This window comes from Amblyomma americanum, chromosome 3 (assembly GCF_052857255.1).
Source record: "Amblyomma americanum isolate KBUSLIRL-KWMA chromosome 3, ASM5285725v1, whole genome shotgun sequence".
NCBI classification, from domain to species: Eukaryota; Metazoa; Arthropoda; class Arachnida; order Ixodida; family Ixodidae; genus Amblyomma; species Amblyomma americanum.
In genome coordinates, this window is record NC_135499.1 from 3,744,314 (window position 1) to 3,768,823 (window position 24,510).

Genomic DNA, 24,510 nt, shown 5'->3' on the forward strand with positions numbered 1-24,510 from the left:
TAATTTTGCCCTCTAGTACAGTACAGCTACGATATAGGCATTTCAGTTTTCATTAACCACTAGTCCTCCGTATTGCAGGCTCCAACAGAGAACGAGTGGAGGGAAATTGCTGCAGACTTCTGGAGTCTGTGGCAATTTCCAAACTGCCTGGGAGCCGTTGATGGGAAGCACATTGAAATCAAGTGCCCCAAGAATGCTGGAAGCCTTTATTTCAACTACAAGGTATGAAAGCAAAGTATTTGTATGTTGTGATGTAAAAAAGGGAGTAATCCACTTGTTGCACTGCTGTCAAGGCCCAAAGAGCATTGTGGAAAGGGTCACATCTGACTGTGAAACAGTCACACTGAGCTGGTGTTTTGTGTAGCGTGATTGCAAGTGTGTATTCTGAGGAGGCAAAGTCTTTTTTTTTGCGAAAACTACTGCATTGCAATAATAATTGTAACGCACTGCAAGAAACAAAGTTCATGACATTCCAGCAGTAAACTCAGTACGAGGGGAGGGTCAACTGCTGTGGGTGCAGAGCGAGCATCAGGACGTGGTAGAGGGTGGGATGACATGCCAGGTCACCGCACTTGCTACTGCTCACTCTGGTGAAACCTGTGGACCCCCTTTAGTGTTTGTATTCGCACTTATTCGCAGGGTACCCATTCCATTGTTCTGCTGGCCGTGGTGGACAGCAAGTATCTTTTTCGGCTGGTGGACGTGGGCGCACCTGGAAGACTCAGTGATGGGGGCATCTTTAAAGATTCCCTCATTGGGCAACATCTGCATGAGGGCAACCTCAATCTGCCTCGTGCAGCTCGACTGCCAAAGTCGGAGAAGGTGTGCCCTCATGTTTTCGTTGGCGATGAGGCCTTCCAGTTGCGCCCAGATTTCATGCGGCCACTGCCAGGGAGCCGCACAGACGCCAAAGAGGTGGTGTTCAACTACCGCCTCAGCCGAGCACGGTATGTATCACTCAAGTGAGAACCTAACAGTAAATTTAACTGTGTTTCTGGCCTCACTCAGTCACCAGTTAGCATCGTAGACTTGCAGGCATGCGATATTTTATAAGTGCTAAAACCAGCCTATTGAGTCACAAAAAGGGCTTTGCTTGGTGTGAGAAAAGTGAGACGCATATTAGTTTTGCAAGCAAAATTGTGATTGTTTCTTTTACAGAAGATGTGTTGAAAATGCATTCGGCATCTTGGTGTCTCGGTGGCGCATCTTCGAAAGAAAAATCAACCTCGAGCCCAAAAATGTGGACAGTGTGGTAAAAGCAACATGTGTGCTCCATAATTTTATTTGTATGGAGAGCAGTTCCGCTAGCTATTACTGCCCTCCTGGCTACGCTGACTGCACCGACACATTCGGAAATGTTTACGAGTGCTCCTGGCGGGAGGCTGCGTCTACCTCTGCAATGTTCCAGTTGCAGAGGACGAGGGCACGCAACTGTGCACAGAGTGCCACTGTTGTGCGCAACACATTTTTGGAGTTCTTTGGTACTGAAGGCCAAGTGCCCTGGCAGTGGAGCCTGCCTGGTGTCAGCAAGCCGTAAGTAAGGCTTGGGCAGTGGCTTAGCCATGTGTGTGTCGAGTGCAGACTACTAATTGTAGTTGCATGTTTCCTTCTCATCCATTCTCTTAGATGACAGTCTATCATCATCTTGCATTAGCTTTATGCTTTTATGAGGGTTTAATGTCCCAAAGCGACTAGGGCTATGAGGGACGCCGTAGTGAAGGCCTCCGGAATAATTTCGACCACCTGGGGTTCTTTAACGTGCACTGACATCACACATCACACGGGCGCCTTGTGCATTTGCCTCCATTGAAATGCGGCCGCTGCGGTCGGGTTCGAACCCGGATACTCCGGCTTAGTAGATGAGTGCCTTAACCACTAAGCCACTGCGAATGGTACCATTAATGATTTCATTGTTTGATCTGCCAAAATCTGGCATTTTTCTAGAAGGTGGTCTGCTTTTCATTGATAATGAAAAAGTGGTGTGATAGAAAAGGAATAGTGATAGAAAAAAAAGTGATACGTTGCTTAAACAATGTATCATATTTACATCCCTCAGCCGAGCTATTTAGTCAGCATCATATAATCAATATTCACTCCTTTTATAATTACCGTCTCCTCCACCAGTTTCATTTTGGTAATGCAAAGTATAAAGAATTCTTATTGACACTTTCAGGTGCAATGTTAGGCTGCAATATTTTTAAAACGCGTGCCTGAAAAATGGGAAATTGCACACCGCCGAACAAATTACCTTCTACAGTCATTAAGCTATACATGCCAGTGTTAAGCTCAATGTACCCAGTTCTTTTAATCCTTTAATAACCCGAAAAGTTTTGCGTTCAATATTTCTAGAATGACTTGCACTTTCGTGCTATAAACATAATAATCTTAGCTTTATGTCTAACTTGAATGCAGTGATTGGGTTTGTTGCAAGCTTGTGTGCATGCATACGCTAGTCTTTGTATAATGGCTTCATGTCTTTTTTTACTCTTACTTCTGCTCTTATTTTTGTACATTTATGATAAAATGTGTCTTTTTCGAAGCAGCAGAACATGTAGAACTTTTCTTTTGTATGGCTGTCACTGTTGCCTGCCATATCAAAGGAGTAAAAGTAATATCCGATCTGCTGGGAGAGTTTTTTTTATGCTTGTTGATACGATAGGAAAGTTGCTGCTTTCAATGTTTTCTTTTATTTATGTTTTGACATGTGACCCTTACATATGTGTGCAAACCGCAATTAACTTCAGTTGACTGTTTGCGCACCAGTGCTTGTGTCGCCCCTGTTGTCCCCAGTCAGTTCAAAAGCGTAATTATGTTTGACCATCTGCATTCTCTGTATTACATCGTCTTTTTTCTTTTTCCCCAGCGAACTTTGTTGGATATCGATAATTTACAGCCTCAAGTGTGTGTGTGTGTGTAAATATTGGGAAATTATTTTGTTGCATTTGAAGACTTTCTTTTATTTTGCATGTGAGCCTCTGCATTCAGATTATGTACCTTTACATCTTATGAATATGTCCTTGTGTATTAAATTTTTGTACCATAAAAGCTCTGCACACTTCATTCTTTACATTGCCATGCAAAGAATCCATTATGCCATTGTTTTCCAACCTCTTCAGTAATCAGGGAGTTCGAAAGCAGTAACTTGCTAGATGCCACGACTAGTCAAGCTGCTGCTGCAGCTTTTTGCTTCGCCTCGTATTTCTGATGGAAAGAAATGAATTTGTAAACACACTGTTCTCTTTGTGATTGTAATAGATCACTGTATCCACACAGTAAATTTAGAAACTTTAAAGACGCCTTTTATTTCACAAAAATGCGGACATGTAAGCATTGAAAATGACCACTGCAACTGCAATGTCTACAGTGGCAAAGCTGACTATAAATAAAAAATGCATAACGGAATGTAACCTTGATTGCACAAAAGTGTAAAAGCTGCTGCACTCACAGTTATTGCAGCATCACTGCAGTCAGATATCACTAAGCGCACAATAAAATGAGAAACTTTAAAGACTCCTTTTACTTCACAGCAATGCAGACATGTAAGCATTCAAAATGACCACTGCAATGTCTACAGTGGCAAAGCTGACTGTGAATAAAAATGCATACAGGAACACAACCTTGATTATTGCACAAAAGTGTAAAAGCTGCAGTATTCAGTTATCACATCACTATAGTCGGGTATGACTAATCATACACTAAAATGAGAAAACTTGAACTTCACAAAAATGGAGACTCCTAAGTAATCAAACCAATCATTGCAACTGCAATTACAGAGTTGACTTTAAAATAAGAAATAAGTACAGAAACATAACTGATTACTGCGCAAAAGTGTAAAAGCTGCAGTAATCAGAGTTGTCACAGCATCACTATAGTTGGGTATTACTAATCATACACTAAAATGAGAAAACTTGAACTTCACAAAAATGCAGACTCCTAAGTAATCAAACCAATCATTGCTACTGCAATTACAGAGTTGACTTTAAAATAACAAATAAGTACAGAAACGTAACTGATTACTGTGCAAAAGCTGCAGTAATCAGAGTTATCACAGCATCACTATAGTCGGGTATTACTAATCATACACTAAAATGAGAAAACTCGCACTTCACAAAAATGGAGACTCCTAAGTAATCAAACCAATCATTGCAACTGCAATTACAGAGTTGACTTTAAAATAAGAAATAAGTACAGAAACATAACTGATTACTGCGCAAAAGTGTAAAAGCTGCAGTAATCAGTTGTCACAGCATCACTATAGTTGGGTATTACTAATCATACACTAAAATGAGAAAACTTGAACTTCACAAAAATGCAGACTCCTAAGTAATCAAACCAATCATTGCAACTGCAATTACAGAGTTGACTTTAAAATAACAAATAAGTACAGAAACGTAACTGATTACTGTGCAAAAGCTGCAGTAATCAGAGCTGTCACAGCATCACTATAGTTGGGTATTACTAATCATACACTAAAATGAGAAAACTTGAACTTCACAAAAATGCAGACTCCTAAGTAATCAAACCAATCATTGCAACTGCAATTACAGAGTTGACTTTAAAATAAGAAATAAGTACAGAAACATAACTGATTACTGCGCAAAAGTGTAAAAGCTGCAGTAATCAATTGTCACAGCATCACTATAGTTGGGTATTACTAATCATACACTAAAATGAGAAAACTTGAACTTCACAAAAATGCAGACTCCTAAGTAATCAAACCAATCATTGCAACTGCAATTACAGAGTTGACTTTAAAATAACAAATAAGTACAGAAACGTAACTGATTACTGTGCAAAAGCTGCAGTAATCAGAGTTGTCACAGCATCACTATAGTCGGGTATTACTAATCATACACTAAAATGAGAAAACTTGAACTTCACAAAAATGCAGACTCCTAAGTAATCAAACCAATCATTGCAACTGCAATTACAGAGTTGACTTTAAAATAACAAATAAGTACAGAAACATAACTGATTACTGCGCAAAAGTGTAAAAGCTGCAGTAATCAGAGTTGTCACAGCATCACTATAGTCGGGTATTACTAATCATACACTAAAATGAGAAAACTTGAACTTCACAAAAATGCAGACTCCTAAGTAATCAAACCAATCATTGCTACTGCAATTTAAGAGTTGACTTTAAAATAAAATAAAGAAACCATAAAGGAATATAATTTCGATTATTGCACAAACGTGTAAAAGCTACAGTCTTCAGAGTTATCACAGCATCACTATAGTACAGTTCAAAACGAGTGACACCAACAGTCACCGAAAGCAAGGAAAGCATAGTGAGTTTGTATACATATACTGTTCTCCATTTCTTCGTATTGTGGTACTGCTCGCTTGGAAATAAGTACTGTAATCTCGTTATGCCTGAAAGGTTACTGATTACAAGTCGGATCAAAAACATGAATATGCCAGCAATGGGAACCAAACTCGCGACCGTACACGACATGGAGGTCGTGGGTTCGGATCGCAATGGTGGCAATTGCTTGCCTTTGTTCCAATTTGTAATCCAGCCGCCACGGTGGCTGAGTGGTTATGACGCTCAGCTGCCGGCCCGAAAGATGCGGGTTCGATCCCGGACGCGGCGGTCGAATTTCAATGAAGGCGAAATTCTAGAGGCCCATGTACTGTGCAATGTCAATGCACTGCGCAGTGTCAATGCATGTTAAAGAACCCCTGGTGGTCCTTTTAGGGAGCCCTTCACTGTGGCGTCTCTCATAGTCTGAATTGCTTTGGGACGTTAAACCCCCATAAACCAAACCAAACCAATTTGTAATCTGTTATCTTTCAGGCATAACCATATTACAGTAATAATTTCTCAATGAGCAATACCACAATATGAAGAAATGTATATGCATCTAATTCCCTATGCTTTCCTTGCTTTCAGTGACTCTTAGCTTCCTTCATATGATCTCCCATGCATGATGTATAGCTAGAAGCAATATAAGAGGGAACATGGGAGCGTGTGGCCTTCTTGCTTTGCAAAGTACTGTCAGGGACAGAAGGCGAGAATTGTCAGTGTAAAAGGCGCACGCAAAGTAAGCATGGCCGCCTATCCTTCCCGAGCATGACCCTGATGCCACCTGTTGTAGTCTGTTGGTGGCTGCACTTTGCAAAGTACGGAGGCCCCATGCTCCTGTGTTCCCCCTCATATTGCTTCCAGCAGTTCACAGGATAAATCAAGTAAATTACTGCTCCGGTATGAATTCAAATGCACACTGCAATAACTTCATCTGCATTTCATTGTGCAGCCTCTTGGGCACTTCCCTCATTTTGTCAACTAAGTATGCTCCGAAATGATCGAGGCTGTCCGGTTTTTTTTTTGAGCATTTCTCCAAGCATATCAATCTGACTATCATACTTGTCTATTCTGCTCCTTTTTTTACGTGAGCCTGTGCTGGGCATTTCAGCCACAAGCTCAACACTGGCACTTGGGGAATTTGGTGTTGGTGCTGCACTTGTCCCAGGACTTGATGGCAAAGAGGCAGACTCGACAAACATTTGCTGAAAAATCGCCTCTGCACTTCCCTGTGGCGTGTCGCTGATGTTTTCTTCGGGCACAATATATACCGCTTCCGCATGCGGCAGCGGTTCCAAGTTGCCCGAGGTCCTACAGTAAGGTAAAAGATAAGTAAGTACCTCCAGTTTCAATCGGGGAAATGAGGCCCTTTAAAGTTTAATGCACTTGAAGACAATGGTCTGCTCGAATTATTTAAGAGGCAGCAAGTACAAATAATTTGCTACAATAATTTTCAACACGGCAGACAGGAAATAATATTGGGCCTTGGTTTTCTTGTTCTGTGCAAAACGGTAAATCAGCGGCGAAACTGCACATAAAACAGCATACATTCAGTGAAATGTAATGATAACCTCCTAATGGACTTACGGTCTGCTGAGCATCGTGTCCCGCAGGAAGAGCAGCCTTTCGAAGAAAGGCCAGGTTGTCTCTTCAACCTCGTCAGCCCCAGTCCCGCTCTTTTGCGATTGGCGGAGCCCTCTAAAAACCCTCCTGAATGTGTCGCGCAGATTTTTCCAACGGTGCTTCACGTCAGGAACTGCGCAGGCATGAAAAGCGCAATAATAATCGGCTATCAGGTGAAAGCCTGTATCGATTTGGCATGCAAATCTGCTGCCCGGCAGAGTGCATTTTCTAGCGAACGATAACGATCGCTCGACGTTACACAACTTGCCACGTCGTAAAACACGGCAATTGCGAAACGCGGCACTCGGCGTACGGTCAGCATTTCGTATAGTCAATGGCACCTACAGAGTGCTTTGTTTACAAAACCTCACCTGTTGCACCGACGGCTTCGGCTACTCGGCGCCACGCCGCTTCCGAAACGTTGCGGGCCTTATAGTTTTTTTGCTGCAGGTCCCAAAGGACCCGCTCGCACTCCACGGCGTCAATGAGTTTTTCATTGAAGGCTTGTGCTTGAGCGTGTGCCATGGTAGCGCAAATGTGACACACCTACGAGCACTCGAAAAACAACAATGCGGCACTTTCGAGAAAGCGCGCAAAATTACCGGCAGTGACGTACGCTGCCTTAGCTGCTATTGGCTAATCGCGTAAGCAACTTCCGGGCGATGAGCGAAATTTTCTGTGGGTGCAGATCCGAGCGACACGGCAAGCGACACATGCATTTGCTTCGCGCGACGGCGTCGCTCGTTCGCTTGCCGCCGTCGCCTTCGCGTTCGCGTGAGTTTTCGCGTACATGGAGTCCAGGCTTTAATGCTGGTGCGGAAACCGTTGTGATGGAAACCAGTAAAAATGAATCGGGGTAGAAGCGTCCGACGAGTTTGCGTAGCTGTTAGGTTAGCCAACGACACAACAGGCGTGCCTAGACTTCGTTTCAGCAGACAATCACTCACATCACCACCTAAATTACGAGCACTGCAACGAACTCCACAGAAACCAACGACAGACTGCGCACTCGAATGCGCTGTCTGGCGCCGGCCCATTCCGCGGACGAGGAAAGCGCCGTGAGGCGGCGCCACCCGTCCAGCCGTCCGGACATCTGTTCGAGGCACGGCCGAGGCCCCTTTTTCCCTCCCCCGGCGCGTAGGCTCAAGGGACGGGGTCGCCACAGCTAAATACAGGCGAAGTTAAGTGTTTTTTCGCGGCTTTCGTCGTCAAGCGGATGACTTGTTGCTGTTCGGCATCTCCACTTTCAATGTATCTCTGCTTTTAATGTTTTTACTGACGCGTCTATTCTGTGTTTTTCATCTCTGCTAATGTTCAGATATGGATTGGCATAACATATGCGGCTTATAATGTAGGCCTGCATCAGTTTCAGGAGGCTACGCTCTTTTGGACCCCGACCATTGAGCGCAACCGTTCTGAAATCCCAGTTACCTATGCGGTGTAATCGTCTACCTTCTTAATTGTTGTATCATTATATCCGTCGGCCTTCAGAAAAAGCATTACGATTCTAATCCGAAGAGCTTTTATGGTGCGTCTCACAGAGTGGTCAATTTGAAGACATTTGTGCTTCACTGCCTTACTGTCCCCATGTGTCCCAGTCGAGTTAGTTTGGCTGGAAATTTTTGAACCGCCGTAGATGGATGGATGGATGGATGGATGGATGGATGGATGGATGGATGGATGGATGGATGGATGGATGGATGGATGGATGGATGGATGGATGGATGGATGGATGGATGGATGGATGGATGGATGGATGGATGGGTGGGTGGGGAGTGGGTGGATGGATGGATGGACGGATTGATGGATGGATGGATGGATAAGGCTGAACCCTTTAAATCAGGCTGTGGCTCAAGCCACCTAGCCATGACTTCTGAAATTTTACTCTTGCCTTGATTTTAGCCACCAATCAGATAACCTTCGCTTGGTTATTCCCACCCGCTTAAAATCTACTTTTCCTTCATTCTCCTTAAACCCCACTGCTTTGGATAAATTAGCCCCGCTGCTTTCCACTGCAGGGTGAAGCCCTTTACAGAAAAGTGTCAGCCGGTTCCTCCTCCTCTCCGCACGCAACGCACAACGTGTCTATCTCGTGGTACCTGACTCTATATGTCTTAGTCCGCAAAACTCCCGTCCTGGCCTCAAACAACAAAGAGCTTCCCCTACAATTATCATAGATATTTTATTTATTTATTTATTTATTTCTGATACCCTCATGGCCCACAGGGCATTATTGAGGGGAGTGGTACATAGATATAAAATGAAACTCTTACAAAAAGGGGGTTAACGCATACATAGGCATGCCTACAAAAAAAAAAAGAAGCTAGCTGCAAGAAAATACATGATTCAAAAAGCGAAACAATACAATATTTAGGAATACCAACACCAAAACGAATAAATTCACAAAAACAGTCAAAAAACATTTCATGTAAACACAAAGATATGAACTAGAACATCACCCTTCGTAGAAACATTGAACGGGTACGATGGCAGAAGGCTATTAACAGAACAAAGTGCATGCGAGAAAAAAAAAGGAACAGGGCTAAATACACAATATACAAAACGAAGTGAACTAACTGAGGCTATGGTAAACCATAATGTAATGACAACAGTGCCCTAAACTCATCAACGTCCTTTGCAGCTACAATATGTGGTGGTAGGTGGTTCCACTCCGACGGTGTTTTTGGAATAAAGGAATTTATGCAGGATGTTGTCCGGCAACGAGGAACGCCAACTTTCCGTGAGTGATCGATGCGAGATGAAACATATGTTGGTGTTGTGATCAATGCTTCTTTCAGAGTAGAGTTCATGCTGTAAATTTTAAAAAACAGACACAGACGGGACACTTTTCTGCGCAGAGCAAGAGGGGTTAACGATAAACTATTTTTTATTTCTGTGACACTGGAAGCACGATCATAGTTGCGCACAATAAAACGCGCTGCTCTATTCTGCACAGCTTCTAGAGCGTCGATGAGTGTGTTAGTGAAAGGGTCCCATACAGAGTTAGCGTATTCTAATTTTGAGCGCACAAGTGACTTATACAGAAGAAGCTTGACAGGGGTTGGTGCTAAGTAAAAATTGCGCTTAAGGTATCCAAGCATGCGGTTAGCGGAAGCTATGATAGAGCTGACGTGTGCTTTCGAAGTTATATCTGATGTTAGAATGACGCCGAGATATTTATAAGATTCCACGGGTGTTAGCAAGGAAGAAGAAAGAGTGTAGGCAACGGGACTTGAGTTTTCGCGACGGGAAAAGCGCATTACTTTGCATTTAGTCGTATTAAGAGTCATTTGCCGTTGTGAACACCAGTTAGAAATAGTGGTTAGGTCAGCCTGAAGTAATTCAACGTCATTCGTATTTTTTATTTCGCGGTAAACGACACAATCGTCCGCAAAGAGTCCTACTGAAGATGTTACATTGTTAGGCAGGTCATTAATATATACAAGGAACAGCAAAGGACCTATGACAGAACCTTGTGGGACGCCGGAGGTCACAGGAATGGATGACGAGTTAAAGCCATTAGCGTGTACATACTGCAATCGGTTAGACAAAAAGCACTCAATCCACCTTAGTACATTATGATCAATATTAAGTTTATTTAGTTTGTAAAGAAGTAAGTTGTGCGACACTGTGTCAAATGCTTTGCGAAAGTCTAAATAAATACAGTCAGCCTCATTGCCATGATCAAGTATGAAGTTAATATTGCTCGTAAGACTTATTAATTGTGTTTCGCAAGAGAAGTATTTTCTAAAACCATGTTGTGCACAGTTGAAGAACGAAGATGACTCAAGAAAGTTAGCTAGGTGAGACAGGATGACATGCTCCATTATCTTGCAAGGAATGCTGGTTAATGATATTGGTCGATAGTTGAGTGAAAGGTGTTTGTCGCCTGATTTGTGGAGTGGGACCACCTTACCCAATTTCCAGTCATCTGGGAGTTCACCGTCTTGTAGGGATTGCTGAAATAATTTTGACAGTATTATGGCAGAATATACTTTAGTGTTTTTCAGAATTTTACTGCTGATATTATCTGGACCGCAAGAAGAGGATAGTTTCATGTGATCTATGATAGTTATGATGCCTTCAAAATCAAAATGAATGGGATCCATTGGGAATGTGATGTGACCATTATAATCCGGTAGTGATGTGCTTGAGGAGAGATAAAATGCCTTAGCAAAAGTTTCATTAAGTACCTTAGCACTGTCGCTAATAGGGATGGGATTTGATTGCGCATCGAGAAGAGAAACTGATGGCTGGACTGAACCGTTGACAACGTTCCAGAACTTTTTTGGATCAGTTAGTAAAAGTGATGGCAGAGGGACGTTAAAATATCGCTCCTTGGCTATCTTTAACGCATTTTTGTACTCCTCAACCACACCTCTGAGTGCTGTCCAATGTTCAGGTTTTCCCGATGACTTTGCCTTGGAATATAACCGTCTTTTTTTGTTACCAAGGCGTTTTAATGACCGGGTGAACCATGGTGACCTGCCATTAGTAGTGATGATTCTTCGAGGAACATGCAATTCAGTTAGCTCATGTAGTTTGTTCTTAAATAAACACCAATTTTCATTAACAGCTTTGGTCAGACTTTATGAGAAAGTCATCCAAAAATAGCTTAAGGCCATCATTAATTGACGTAAAATTTGCCTTAGCATAGTCGTAAATGGTTTTAGTTTTATTTCGCGATTTGTTAGATGGTAAGCTTAATTCGATAAGGAGTAGGTAATGATCGCTTAAACCTGGTAAGTAGCTTACGTTGGAAACAAGGTCTGGGGAACTAGTTAGCAAAAGGTCTAATATGCTTGAGCTTGTAGATGTCACCCTTGTAGGTTGTGTGACTACCTGTGTTAATGAAAAGGTGGAGCAAAGTGCTGAAAAACTTGTTGATTCTGATGATCCATCGTTGCCTAAATGAGTGTCTGACCAGTTAATGGCAGGAAAGTTAAAGTCACCAAAAAGAAAAATAGGCCGATTAGGAAACCTTGTTTGAATTATGTTAAGAATGTCATGGAGGTAATTACAGAAGCCAACGGTAGTAGATGGTGGACGGTAACATGCACAAAAGAGGAGAGCTTTGTTGTTAATTTTGATCTGGACACAAATGAACTCAAGAGTGGTATCAAGGTTAACTTCAAAGCATTCTATATCCTCAGATACAGCGATTAAAGTGCCGCCGCCGCGGCCAGAAGGGCGGTCACAACGAAATATATGGTAACACTTTTGCGAGGAAAATATTTCGCTATTGCGCACGGATTCATTGAGCCAAGTCTCTGTTAGTACGATAATATCAGCCCCCATGGTATCGGCGGTGCAGGATAAGCTGTCACGATGACAAAAAACACTGCGTATATTAGTGAAAAGGATAGAAATGTTTCTAAGTGTTTGCGCAGGTCGATGCTCATCCTTATTTAGTTATCTTGGAGAAGAATGACTTGAAGGGCTTGAGTTGGTTACAACACGTGTTGAATTGTTTTCCCGGACACTATCAGTTATAGGGCAGCACACGTAACACCTTTTCTTAAGAATAAGCTTGTTGTAGCGGAGGCTAAATGATTCTTCGGGCTCAGTTTGCTTTGCGAATTGAACAAGTTTCTTCCGCGCATGCCTGGTGGCCTGAGAAAAATCTTCGCTAATCGAGACGTCTGAATCTTTCAATTTGGTCTTTGCACCGAAAACTCTTTCTCTGATTTTGTGATGCGAAAATATGACTAGTATTGGTCGCGTTTTCTCTGGTCCAGCCGTACCAATTCTATGGGCGCGCTCAATGTCCATTTCAGCTAAGGTTACAGACATTTCGCCTTCAATAATTTCCCGTACCTTTTTCTCAGATTCAGCCCATGATTCAGTCGATACGTCGGGAACATTGAAAAACACCAGATTTTCCCTTCGAGACCTATCCTCTAAATCGTTTAAACGGATTTTAAGCTTCTCATTTTCGTCCAGTGCCCTTTCAGCATTTTCTTTCACCGTCGCCAAATCTTCACGAACTTCATCTAGAAGCTCCAGTTTATCTTCAACCGAATTAAGGCGTATTGAAAGGTCTGCAATCTGCCCGCTCAATTCTTTCTGATTGGCTGTGAGGTCTTGCAAGGAACTGAATATACGCTCTTGCCCTTCCTCAATGTTAGCAGAACGGTCCCTAAGGTCATGAAGCAATGCTAAAACCGCTTCGCTTCCGCTGTCCAGAGCGTCTTGAACCGACTGGGCATTCCTCGCGGCACCAGTTTTGTTCGGCCCAGGATTCAGCTCGACATCCCCACACAGCAGCAATTTCATTACGCAGAAACACTCATGCACATGATTCAAAAGCAGTTGTGGGCACGGGAACACAACAAGGAATGCATTACTGGAGCGCTTAGAAGATGTGTAACTAACCTGGAACAGGCAGAAGCGGAACAAATTGGTCGGCTGCATTGTAGCGTTTTCCCATGCCCACTAAACTGCTGCGGGCGTCGCCTGTTGCTTAAGTAGAGCGGGCTTGATGTCGATGCAGTTGCGGTCAGCAGTCCAGGAAGAGCCGCGGTAACTGGCGCCGGCGTGGTATCCAGAAGATGGGCGGAACACACGTCACTTCGCGCTGGCTTGTCTTGCTGCAGCACGTGTGGCAGAAAACCATCGCAACACCGATAAGGCGCCGCGTCGGTGCTTGTGCTGGAGATGGTCACGATCTGGAACAGGCAGAAGCGGAACAAATTGGTCGGCTGCATTGTAGCGTTGTTCCCATGCCCACTAAACTGCTGCGGGCGTCGCCTGTTGCTTAAGTAGAGCGGGCTTGATGTCGATGCAGTTGCGGTCAGCAGTCCAGGAAGAGCCGCGGTAACTGGCGCCGGCGTGGTATCTAGAAGATGGGCGGAACACACGTCACTTCGCGCTGGCTTGTCTTGCTGCAGCACGTGTGGCAGAAAACCATCGCAACACCGATAAGGCGCCGCGTCGGTGCTTGTGCTGGAGATGGTCACGATCTGGAACAGGCAGAAGCGGAACAAATTGGTCGGCTGCATTGTAGCGTTGTTCCCATGCCCACTAAACTGCTGCGGGCGTCGCCTGTTGCTTAAGTAGAGCGGGCTTGATGTCGATGCAGTTGCGGTCAGCAGTCCAGGAAGAGCCGCGGTAACTGGCGCCGGCGTGGTATCCAGAAGATGGGCGGAACACACGTCACTTCGCGCTGGCTTGTCTTGCTGCAGCACGTGTGGCAGAAAACCATCGCAACACCGATAAGGCGCCGCGTCGGTGCTTGTGCTGGAGATGGTCACGATCTGGAACAGGCAGAAGCGGAACAAATTGGTCGGCTGCATTGTAGCGTTGTTCCCATGCCCACTAAACTGCTGCGGGCGTCGCCTGTTGCTTAAGTAGAGCGGGCTTGATGTCGATGCAGTTGCGGTCAGCAGTCCAGGAAGAGCCGCGGTAACTGGCGCCGGCGTGGTATCCAGAAGATGGGCGGAACACACGTCACTTCGCGCTGGCTTGTCTTGCTGCAGCACGTGTGGCAGAAAACCATCGCAACACCGATAAGGCGCCGCGTCGGTGCTTGTGCTGGAGATGGTCACGATCTGGAACAGGCAGAAGCGGAACAAATTGGTCGGCTGCATTGTAGCGTTGTTCCCATGCCCGTTGGCAATGTCCTGCTTAAAGATCCTGTATGTTCCCACTGCCGTTTTCGTCAGCATCCCTGTTTTCCACAAAGTTCTCTCTGTTTCTTTAACCTTTTTATTCACCGATAATTGCTGATTTGCCCCCTACTGCTGTCCAGATATTTGCTTGACCATTTTATAGTTTGCTTTCTTCATTTCGTGTGAAAATTCCTTATGTACAAGTATCTGAAAACTTTCCTAGCCCACCGCTTTTAATCAGTTTTTCTCAATCGCTCCTCAAATGCTATCTTAATGCTAGCTTGTCTACTCTCGAACGATGCCCATCCCATATCACCCTGTACCCCCTGATTTGGTGTATTGCCATGTGCTCCCAAAGCTAGCCTCCCTACGCCGCGTTGTTTGATTTCTAACCTTGCTTGGATATCCGGTCTCATGCACAGGACCGCATTGCTGAAAGTGAGGCTAGGAACCGTCACCCCTTCCCAGATCCCTCAAACGAATTCTACATATTGTAATTTCACAGTGCCCTAATCTTCATGACAGCTGCATTCCTACTTGCTTTATTTATTACATATTTTTCATGCTCTATGAGATGCTCAGCACCGCTATTTATTCACACCCCAAGATACTTGTACTCATCCACTACTTCTAGTGTGAACTCCTGTATTCTATGCTCGTCGCCCCCATCTTTAAATATCATGACTGCAGATTTTTCCTTACTAAACTGGAAACCTAATCTACCTCCCTGTGTACCACGAATTTCTATCAACTTCTGTAAATCTTCCTTGATGTCAGCCATTAGCACTATATCATCCGCGTACATTAGTCCCTGTAATGACTGTTTAATTCATTCTCCTTGCTTGAAAAAGAGACGTTTAAGCCTAGTCCGCTCCTCTCTAGTTTGGTCTCTAACCTTTGCAGATACAACATGAAAAACAAAGGATACAGAAGACATCCTTGCCTAAGCTCCCGCTGTATCTCTGTAGACCGCGATACATTTTTTCTCATTTTATAAGCATTCTGTAACCTATATATATATATATATATATATATATATATATATATATATATATATATATATATATATATATATATATGTTACGAACGTAGGTTGCGTTGGCTCCGCAGAATAAAGATTTAAGAGAAGTGGGCACTTCTACAAAGACATGTGTGGGACAGAACTGGTACGTTTTGTGCAGTTGGAGGTGAAACTCTAGTTCCAGTTGGCCTGTTCTCGGCTTCAGTTGTACTAGGTGACGAGTGCTACAGAACAGAATTCGTTGTGCTGAGACGTACCACACATGACGTTATTTTGGGTGTTAACTTTTTGCGCGAGTGTGGTGCAACGCTTGACTCTGGTAGCGTTGAGATTTCTTTGAAGTCGAACACTATTCCGGCATTAGTGGATAATCTGTCTCGTTATCAAGAAGCAGTTCTCTCCCTGACAGAAGATGTGCTGCTGCCTCCGATGACGGCAACATTTGTGCCCGTGAAATCATCGGACCATTTCTTGGGAAGACGATAGTCTTCGAGCCGGATTTTCACAACGGGGCCAAGAAAAATGTGTTGGTGCCACGTGCCATCCTGGAGGCAGTGGGTGGTCATGCACACCTCTGGACTGTGAATGTGTCAGAAGAGCCTGCTCGTCTTCCTTCTGGTCTAGTACTGCGAGATTTGAGAACCATGTGACCCCCACCATTGAAACTATTTCTCATTGCAGCGGCGCCGCGCAAGCAAAGTCTGAATATGGTGCTGCGCTTGAGCGCATGGTCAACAAATCGCTCCCGTCTAGTAAACGCCGTTCCCGCAAGACACAAGTTGTTCATGTGGCTCGCTTGAAGCGCTGCCATCGCCGATCTACCTAACTTTCTCGGGCACGAGAATCATCTGCACCCGGGGAAATTGTTACGCCGCGGAGTTCGAGGAAGAAGAGGAGAGAGGCGCGCTCAGTCTGATCTGGGCTCTGGGCCGTCGGCGACCAGGTTTCATCTACCGAGCTTTCACCTGTATTAAAGCCATTTCATCCGCTGCAATATATATATAAAAATGAAATGAGGGGCTCGTTTGACAAACATATTAAGGAAACCAACAGTCAGCGAACTGCTGACTGTCGGTGACTGTTGGTTTCCTTAATATATATATATATATATATATATATATATATATATATATATATATATATATATATATATATATATATATATATATATATATATATATATATATATATATATAAAGATTAATTTCTCCATCTTCCACCTCCAATGTGCAAAGCATGTCCCACAAATCCTCTTGAATAACGTTGTCGTAGTCTCCCCTAATATCCAGGAAAGCTAGCCTTAGGGACCTCTGTTCCTTTTTAGCAATCTCTAACGCACTGCGCCAATGAAAACAGATTGTCCTCCAACCTCCTTTGTTTCCGGAACCTATTTTGTAGCTCCCCTAGCACCCTCTCGTTCTCCACCCAAGCCTGCAGTCGGTCCTTTATAATCTGCATCACCACCCTGTAAACCACAGATGTCACTGTTATGGGACGGTAGTTGCTTATGTCAGCTTTGTCTCCCTTTCGCTTATATATCATGTTCATTTTACTTAATCGCCATTCATTATGGGCTTTGCCATCCACTGTAATTTTATTCACTAACTGTATTAATGTTTTCTTGGATTTTGGTCCTACTTTCCTGATTAAGATAATCGGAATACCATCTGAAATAACATAATCGGAACCTTCTTCTCTGCCCTTTCCCACTCTCTTTGCTCAAGGGAAGTAATTGCAGTAACCGGTCTATCCTCCTTCGATAAATTATGTGCAACATTTCTTTCCTTAAATTGTTCTGTCATCCTTGTTCCTATGTGTTTTATCGCTTCATCCCCTTGTAGTCGGATACCCTGATCTGTAGCAATAAACCTTTGCTCTAGCCTAGTCTTATTACTCATTGCATTTAGATGTTTCCAGAGTTTTTGAGCTGCTTTTCTATCCTCTTTATTTTCTTTTGACATCCATTGGGCACCCTTTCTTCTAATTTTATCAGTAATCGATTAGTATGCTTCCGTTCTACACATTATGAAGGTATCCTATTTTTTGTCTACTTCAACTTCTGGTTCCCCCCTCTTGTTGGAATATCTGTGTTCCCTGGACGCTTCCTGACGTTTCTCTCGCCTTCTTCACCTCCTCATCCCACCGACTCTTGGGTTTGCATCTTTTTCCTTTTGGCTTGACTCGCACCTTATCTAGCTCTAGCTTAAGTACTAGAGTTAATTTGGCTAGGTCCATTCTGTTTCATTATCTTCAAAAATTAATTTTCTCAATTTGTTTGGCTGCTGCTTCCAAATAGTTTTCCGAGTAAAAATTCCCCTCTAATTGTTCTTCTCGCTTCAGTCCTACATTGGTTTCTCTTTTGAAACTCATCTTGATACGTTTGTGATCACTACCTAGACTTCTGGAACCATGTTTATCTATGCTCATTGCCCCTAATTTATTATACATCATCTGTGACATTAGTGCATAATCTATCGTCGAGTGCAGACTCCGTGCCTCCCATGTTATGAGCCCTTCACACTTCTCGGTATTGTTGCATACAACTAAATCTAGGTCTTCTATGTGTGCGTTTATGTCGCCTAATATAATAGGGTGCCTCGATGAGCGCGTCCCCTCTGCTCTCCTTGGAGGGTGGAGACAACCGCGTCGTCTGCTAAGGCGTCTGACATATTTGTGCCCCCTCTTTTCATCGCGCTTCGGGAGCACGCACCGGGGCAACACCGAGGTCGACGTGCTTCCTTGAAAGTGAGCCGTTTTGCTCACTGAGCGACACGTATCAATATAAATAGATGGCGGTTGACTCAAATTATAAAACTGTGTGCTTTTCGCGAAGTCGTAGACCTATTTGCCTGCCTATTATAATGCAGTTATATTTCGGGAGCACACATGCACAAATGATGCTAGAGTGCAGTATTTGGAATGTGTTTGAGACATCCAATATTTTACCGTATTTGCGAAACGCGTTCATGTAAAGTCGCAATTTTATCAAGCCGTAAACATAATAATTGCGGTCATAGGAAACGAAGGGCACAATAACTGTCGCTCTCTTTTAGGAGGGTCCTTCAACCGCGCCGTGGACGAAGCTGTTAAAGCAGAGAGAGAAGTGCATAGTGATGGGCTTCGGAGCAATTTCGACCCCCTGGGAATATTTAACATCGCACAGCACACAGCCGCTTTTTGCGTTTTGCCTCCATCGAAACGTTGCCGCCGCAGTCAGGTTCGAACCCGGGTTCCCCGGTTGAGTTGTCGAGCGCCGTAACCACTGAGGCACTGCAGCGGGGCGGCGTTGAACAGCATTTTCTTAACCTGGCAAAAAGTTAGCTAGAAGCGCAGCTGTTAAAAACTCCTTAAACGAAAAATTCGAGCCTACTGATCTTGCTTTGGCAAAAATTTCGCGACGCGTTAACTGAACATTTATTTTTCTATTACAGCAAAACACTTATTAGGAAATCACTGAAAGAATACACGAAAAGTATAGTGTAGTGATAAAAAAGCTTCGCGACACCACTCCACCAATTTATTACATCAATACGCGAAAAATATGCAAATGCTCTAGAAAAAATTTGTATGAAGTACACACAAGCTTTACGCAGACTATCAAAATTGTGGTGCCACTGTCAGTTGGATGCAGCACAAGTTTTGCTTCCGCGGCTGTTGGCTCCTTTTTTTTCAAACTGACGCAAGTGAATGCGCAAGCTTTTCGGGAGTTCTATGTGCACGCAAGCACGCAACACCCCGGCTTGTCTTCCCCGCCTTGCGACGAATAGAAATTGCAATCGACGGGAAACGGGCCGCCGCACGTGCAACTGGTGCACGCGGGAGTGGGCACAAATATGGCGCGCGCTGACGCCGAGGCGGCACTGACCCTTTCAAGGGATGTCCCCTTCCTCCACGGAGTGGCAGGCGGGGTGCGCGCATCGAGGCACCCTAGGCGGCGTCTCTGTCGAGCCAGCGCCTCGAGGAGGCGCTGGTCGAGCAGTCGGACAATCCGTAGTCGAGTCAAAACTTTTGATCGCAGCGTTGCCCCTTCAATCGCCAGTTCGAGACGGTGGGAGCGTCTATTCGTTTTCAGCAGCGAGCCGCTCAATTGCACTGATAATTAGAGAGCGCGGAAAGCACGATGCGAATTTCTTCTTGCGCAACAAATACAGGCACGATTAATCTACGTTGCAAAACTACAACGAAACCAACTTTTCCATCATTTTTTTCGATCGGAAAGTATTGTTTTTACAGCTCACATTATGGTTGCCCCTGATGCATGCGAACTCCGCTGCCCGCGATAAAACAGGAACGGCTATATGAAATATTCAGAATTAGTTCAATTATTGCCACGCTTTTTAAATCGTTCATGCAAGCCGCGCACGTCTGGCGACTGTGCGCGAGCGGTGAGCAGGCCAGCGGTATTCAGGCACTGGCTGGGCGACTGATTTTAAGGCGTTAGCCTTTCTTGGCTCTTGAGCGGAGTGGACGGAAGTTGTCCGCACGAACTGTCAATGGCAAGAGCAAGGTTCCGGGCTACTTGGTATTGCGTTTGAAAGGAAGACAGCGCGATGAAATACGGACACAAAAAGAAACGACACACACGAGCGCTGACTCACAACTGGAATTACATTTTTATTTTCAATTTAAACGTCCTCCCACCAAAATAAAAATTCGGTTGTGAGTCAGCGCTCCTGTGTGTCGTTTATTCGTGGTTCCATGTTTCATCGCGGTCTTTATTCCTTTTAAGTCAATCATAAGTTGTATGATAAATAACACAAAAGTGTTAAAGTTGATTGAGAAATGGCTCATAAGCAACATATAAGCAAGGAGATAAAACATAAAAACAAAAAGAAAAAGAAAAGAAAAATAAGAACTGCCATTTGAGTTGAGACACTCATATGCCAACTATGTTGCAAGGAAAATCTCTTCAGTGACTGGAGCTACGTCGCGATGTCGTACTGTTCTTCCGCAAGAAGTTAAACATCAGTTATATAACGCATTATTTGCCCCGCACATGAGCTACTGCAGTTTGGTGTGGGCAAGCACCACAAGAGCAAATATTGAAAAGATAATAGTTCTGCAAAAAAAGGTACCTTCGCTACTTAGCCAACATTGATCATCACTCTACGAGAAGACATCTCTTTGCAAAATACATTATTATTAGTTTTGACTGCCACTATGAACACCGATTGCTACATGCTTTATATTTTGCTCAGCATGACAGCCAGAGTTTCCTTCGTTCGATGGCATTGCTGCAACCTAGAGCTACTCCTTCTTTAACTCGAATTTCCGAACCCTGGTTAGTCCCATACTTTCGCACTCAGTACAAATTGCAATCATTAAAACACAATCTGCCGGTCTTATTAAATCAACACAAACAGGTAGCCTTCAAATCCCCAAAAGAGCTACGAGTGCAATTTTCTCAATTGTAATTGATAAGAATCTATTGTGATAAATCTTGCAGCAGGTCTGTATTTTTTGAGGCCTTCTACTACTCAGTGTTTTGTAATGAATGTTAGCGTACATTGCCACCAATGTCTGCTGCCGCTTTGTAAACTGCTCTAGGGCCCCAGTCAAGTTGTAGGCAGCAACTTTTAGCCCTGGAGACCGTCCAGTTTTCTGGCGAATAAAGAATTGAATTGAATTCAAAATGAGAAAAATTAAGAAAAATATATATGAAAAATGGAGGAAGAAAGTGGACAATCAAAGGCTTTCGCATTTCCGCTCTTAAACAGACTTAATTGCAGTCCTCTAATTTTTATTTACTCTGTTGACAGTTGAGAGAAAGAAAGGTATTTTATTGCTCATTCATGTGGTTTACTCGTCCGTGTGGAAGGGAAGCAGCAAGCCGCCCTAGAAGAGGGAAGCAAAACGTCTGCATCATTTGCCTTCGAAATTAATGTCCGCCAATTTCGGGTGCACTTGTAGCACTAAAAAAACAAAAAGAAAAAAGCTGCCCACAGTGTCGCTGGATGCACAGTAGTGAGACCCACGTTCACCCAATGGCTTTGCCTTGTTCTCCCCGCAGTGTCTCTGGACCCCCGGCCCGTGCTCATCCCCATCCTGTCGTCGGTCATCTGCTTCCCCATCGCGGCCCTGGCCATCATCTGCGCGCTCCGCTACCGTGCGCTGAGGCTGCGCCGCAAGGAACACCTACGCAGGCTACGCGGAGGAGGGTGCGTATAACGAACCGCCCCCCCTTCCCCCCCCCCCCCCCCGGAAGCAACATTGACCGCAGCGGTGGCGGATCATCATCCTCGCATGTGGGAGGTGCGGGGTTCGATCCCCAGTGCCACCGGGTACCCACCGGTGATGCAAAGTGTACAAGTTTTCCCCTGGTCTGCTGCTCGGCTTCTTTAGGGTGAAATGCTTCGGAAATGGGTCTTTGACCCCGCTTTGAGTTACGGAAAAATACCTTGTGCCATGGCGCCCTTTGGCCGCAGATGCCCTTGCGCCAGAAAAATACATAAGCATCATCATCAGCAACATTGCTTGCAGCCGAGGTTAATGAGGCAAAAAGTGTCTCTCTTACGCTTTGTAATCCGGGTTCACTAATTCGGTTGGTTCTCCTCGAAGCAAAGCACCGCAAAGGTTCTTCACTTGCTTCGTCTGCACCAGATCCGCCGACAGTTTGCATGTCACCCCCAGCAGCAGAGCTCACGCCCCCACTTCCCGCTCCCCTGAAACTGATTCCACAACCCCTGTGGCGTCAGCGCTGGCAGCAGGACAGCAAAGCGCAGGGCCGGCTCTTTTGTAAAAGGCGACGCGACCGAACGCCAGAGACGGACCAGAATGAAATACAAAAAGGTCTTGAAAAATTGCTTTCGCGATTGTCTAAGAAACGCCCTAACTTATTTGAAACAGCTCCTACAGTTCTGTGTTGCATCTTCTCTTTCATCCCTGATAATCAGGTTTCATTTTCGCTGGCGACAGTTATTCGAATTAAACGCAAGACTAGCGTTTAAGACGTCGACATAGGAAAACAATTTTCAGCGCTAGTCTTACGCTTAATATTGCCACGTGACGCTCAGGCAAAAATTAGTTTACGCTGGTGGCGCTCGGATTAGAGGACGTTGAAGTTCGCCGTCTCCCCTGCTGAAGGACGTGCTGCCGAGCTGCCTGTCTTGTCACCAACACTATGACAAATCTCGTGGAGGTGCGGGGTAGATCCCATGTCCCGTACCCCAGCGGTTAGCCGGAGCTCGAGCCCTATCCCCGTCGAGACGCCAGTTCACCGTGCCAGCTGCCGGCTCCGAGGCTTACCACCAGTTGATGATGAAATCAGCGCTTCTTGATGACCCGGTGGTTCTAACTCGCAAACATTCACGTTACTCGAAGAAAGAAGAAGGTTATAACTATTTGTTTACAATACAAATAAAACAAGAGGAAACAAAGCAAGGAGAGAACTATTTACAACGTGACTAAACCGTTGATCAGACGAACTCAGCTCCCGTTCAACACAGAGCGCTTGTGTTTAAACCCTGTGTCTCCGCCTCGGCGGAGACAGCAACCAATAGCATTACAAGGGACTCACCTCGCCACTCAGTGGTTAGGGAAAAATAAGGTTTCTGCCAACTAATCACAGATTTGGGAAATAGTGCTGATTAAACATTTGGGAAAGGAGAGGTTGCAATCAAATACACAAACAGCACAAACGCGACCACCCTCTCCCACGGCACCCACGGCACGGCCGTTACCGCTTTCCTATTTCTTTCGCACACGCGACAAACATATGCCGACGAGACGATCACTAAAGTTGTTTACAGAACATCGAAAGAGATGAGCACAGTCGTTACGGGAATAGTCCGTTTCACGGTCACTCGGCTAATACTCAGCCGTATCTCGTGCATTCCCGGAACCTCGGCAACCCCTTGACAACGAACACATGTCGACAGCTGTACCTGGTTATGGCGCGTTCACACTTAGACATTCGGCGGCGAGAGGAAGCGGAATCCGCGGCCGCCGAAATGCTGTCTCGTTCACACTTCCCGGCCACCGCATCGCCGCTCATCGCCTGTGTGTCGTCTGCTCACGGCGTACACTGATGTGGCAAGAGGTTAATCGATGCTGTCTACATACCAAAACCTTATGCACGCTTGCGTACGCTAAATGCAGCTATTTTGTCGGACGTTACGACATTTCTAACATTCTCACTTTTTTAAACGCCCAGTGGCGCCATCTGGTGGTTAGGACACGAACCATTGTTGTCAACAACTCGACGCCCCTCTTAAGCCTAAAAGGGGAAGAATCGTCACCCGAAATAAAAATTAAAGCAAATTTATCGCTCAAACGTTTTCTTATGGGCGAGATAATGCAAAGCGAAAGACCGCTGGCTCTTTTATGGCTTGTGAACGTGCTTAAAAATGCAGTAACAGCAACGAATCCAGTACGAAGCGAGGCGTCCTGCATCGAAGGGCACCGCCATGTTTGTCGCCTCGGGTAGTCGCCTTCCTATTGGCTGACGAGATTCGGCGGATTTTTTTCCGGCGGCAGAATTCGGTCCTGGACCGATCGGCCTTTCCGCTGGGTATTTCGGCGGAATCTCTGCCGCGGAAGCGGATTCCGCTCGCTCTCGCCGCCGAATGTCCAAGTGTGAACGCGCCATAAGGCTTCTAAAGACGTTGGTGTAGGAACAGCGCTAAGAAAAGGACATGTTTGACTTCTGTCCTGTTCTTAGCGCTGTTCCTGCACCATGCAATACCAACTAGCCCGTCAACTCGCTCTCCTAAAATTCTAAAGACGGGCTATGCCCGTGACAGCGCGGAGTAAACAAGGACGTCCGCCGCAAGAAGGGGAGGCAGGCACGGGACGGGCCCTTTTGTTGGCGACTTCCTACCCCACTTCTTCTTTGCTACCACGAGACCGACCAGTTCGCGGAAAGGTCTGCGAACTCCACACCTCCCAACCAAACATGTTACGCGGCCGCTTGCTGTCAGTGCGACATAAAAGACCGACCACAAGGTTCTAAG

At 44.9% G+C, this 24,510-nt stretch overlaps 1 protein-coding gene across 1 annotated transcript in view; it reads left to right on the forward strand.

The window, feature by feature from the left end:
* The window catches only part of LOC144124420 (uncharacterized), a 662,500-nt gene that overhangs the window by 465,657 nt on the left and 172,333 nt on the right, over positions 1-24,510 (forward strand). Inside the window, exon 5 of the mRNA XM_077657051.1 lies at positions 21,570-21,717. Within this exon, the coding sequence (XP_077513177.1) occupies positions 21,570-21,717 (148 nt within the window). The remainder of the gene's footprint in view (positions 1-21,569; positions 21,718-24,510) is intronic.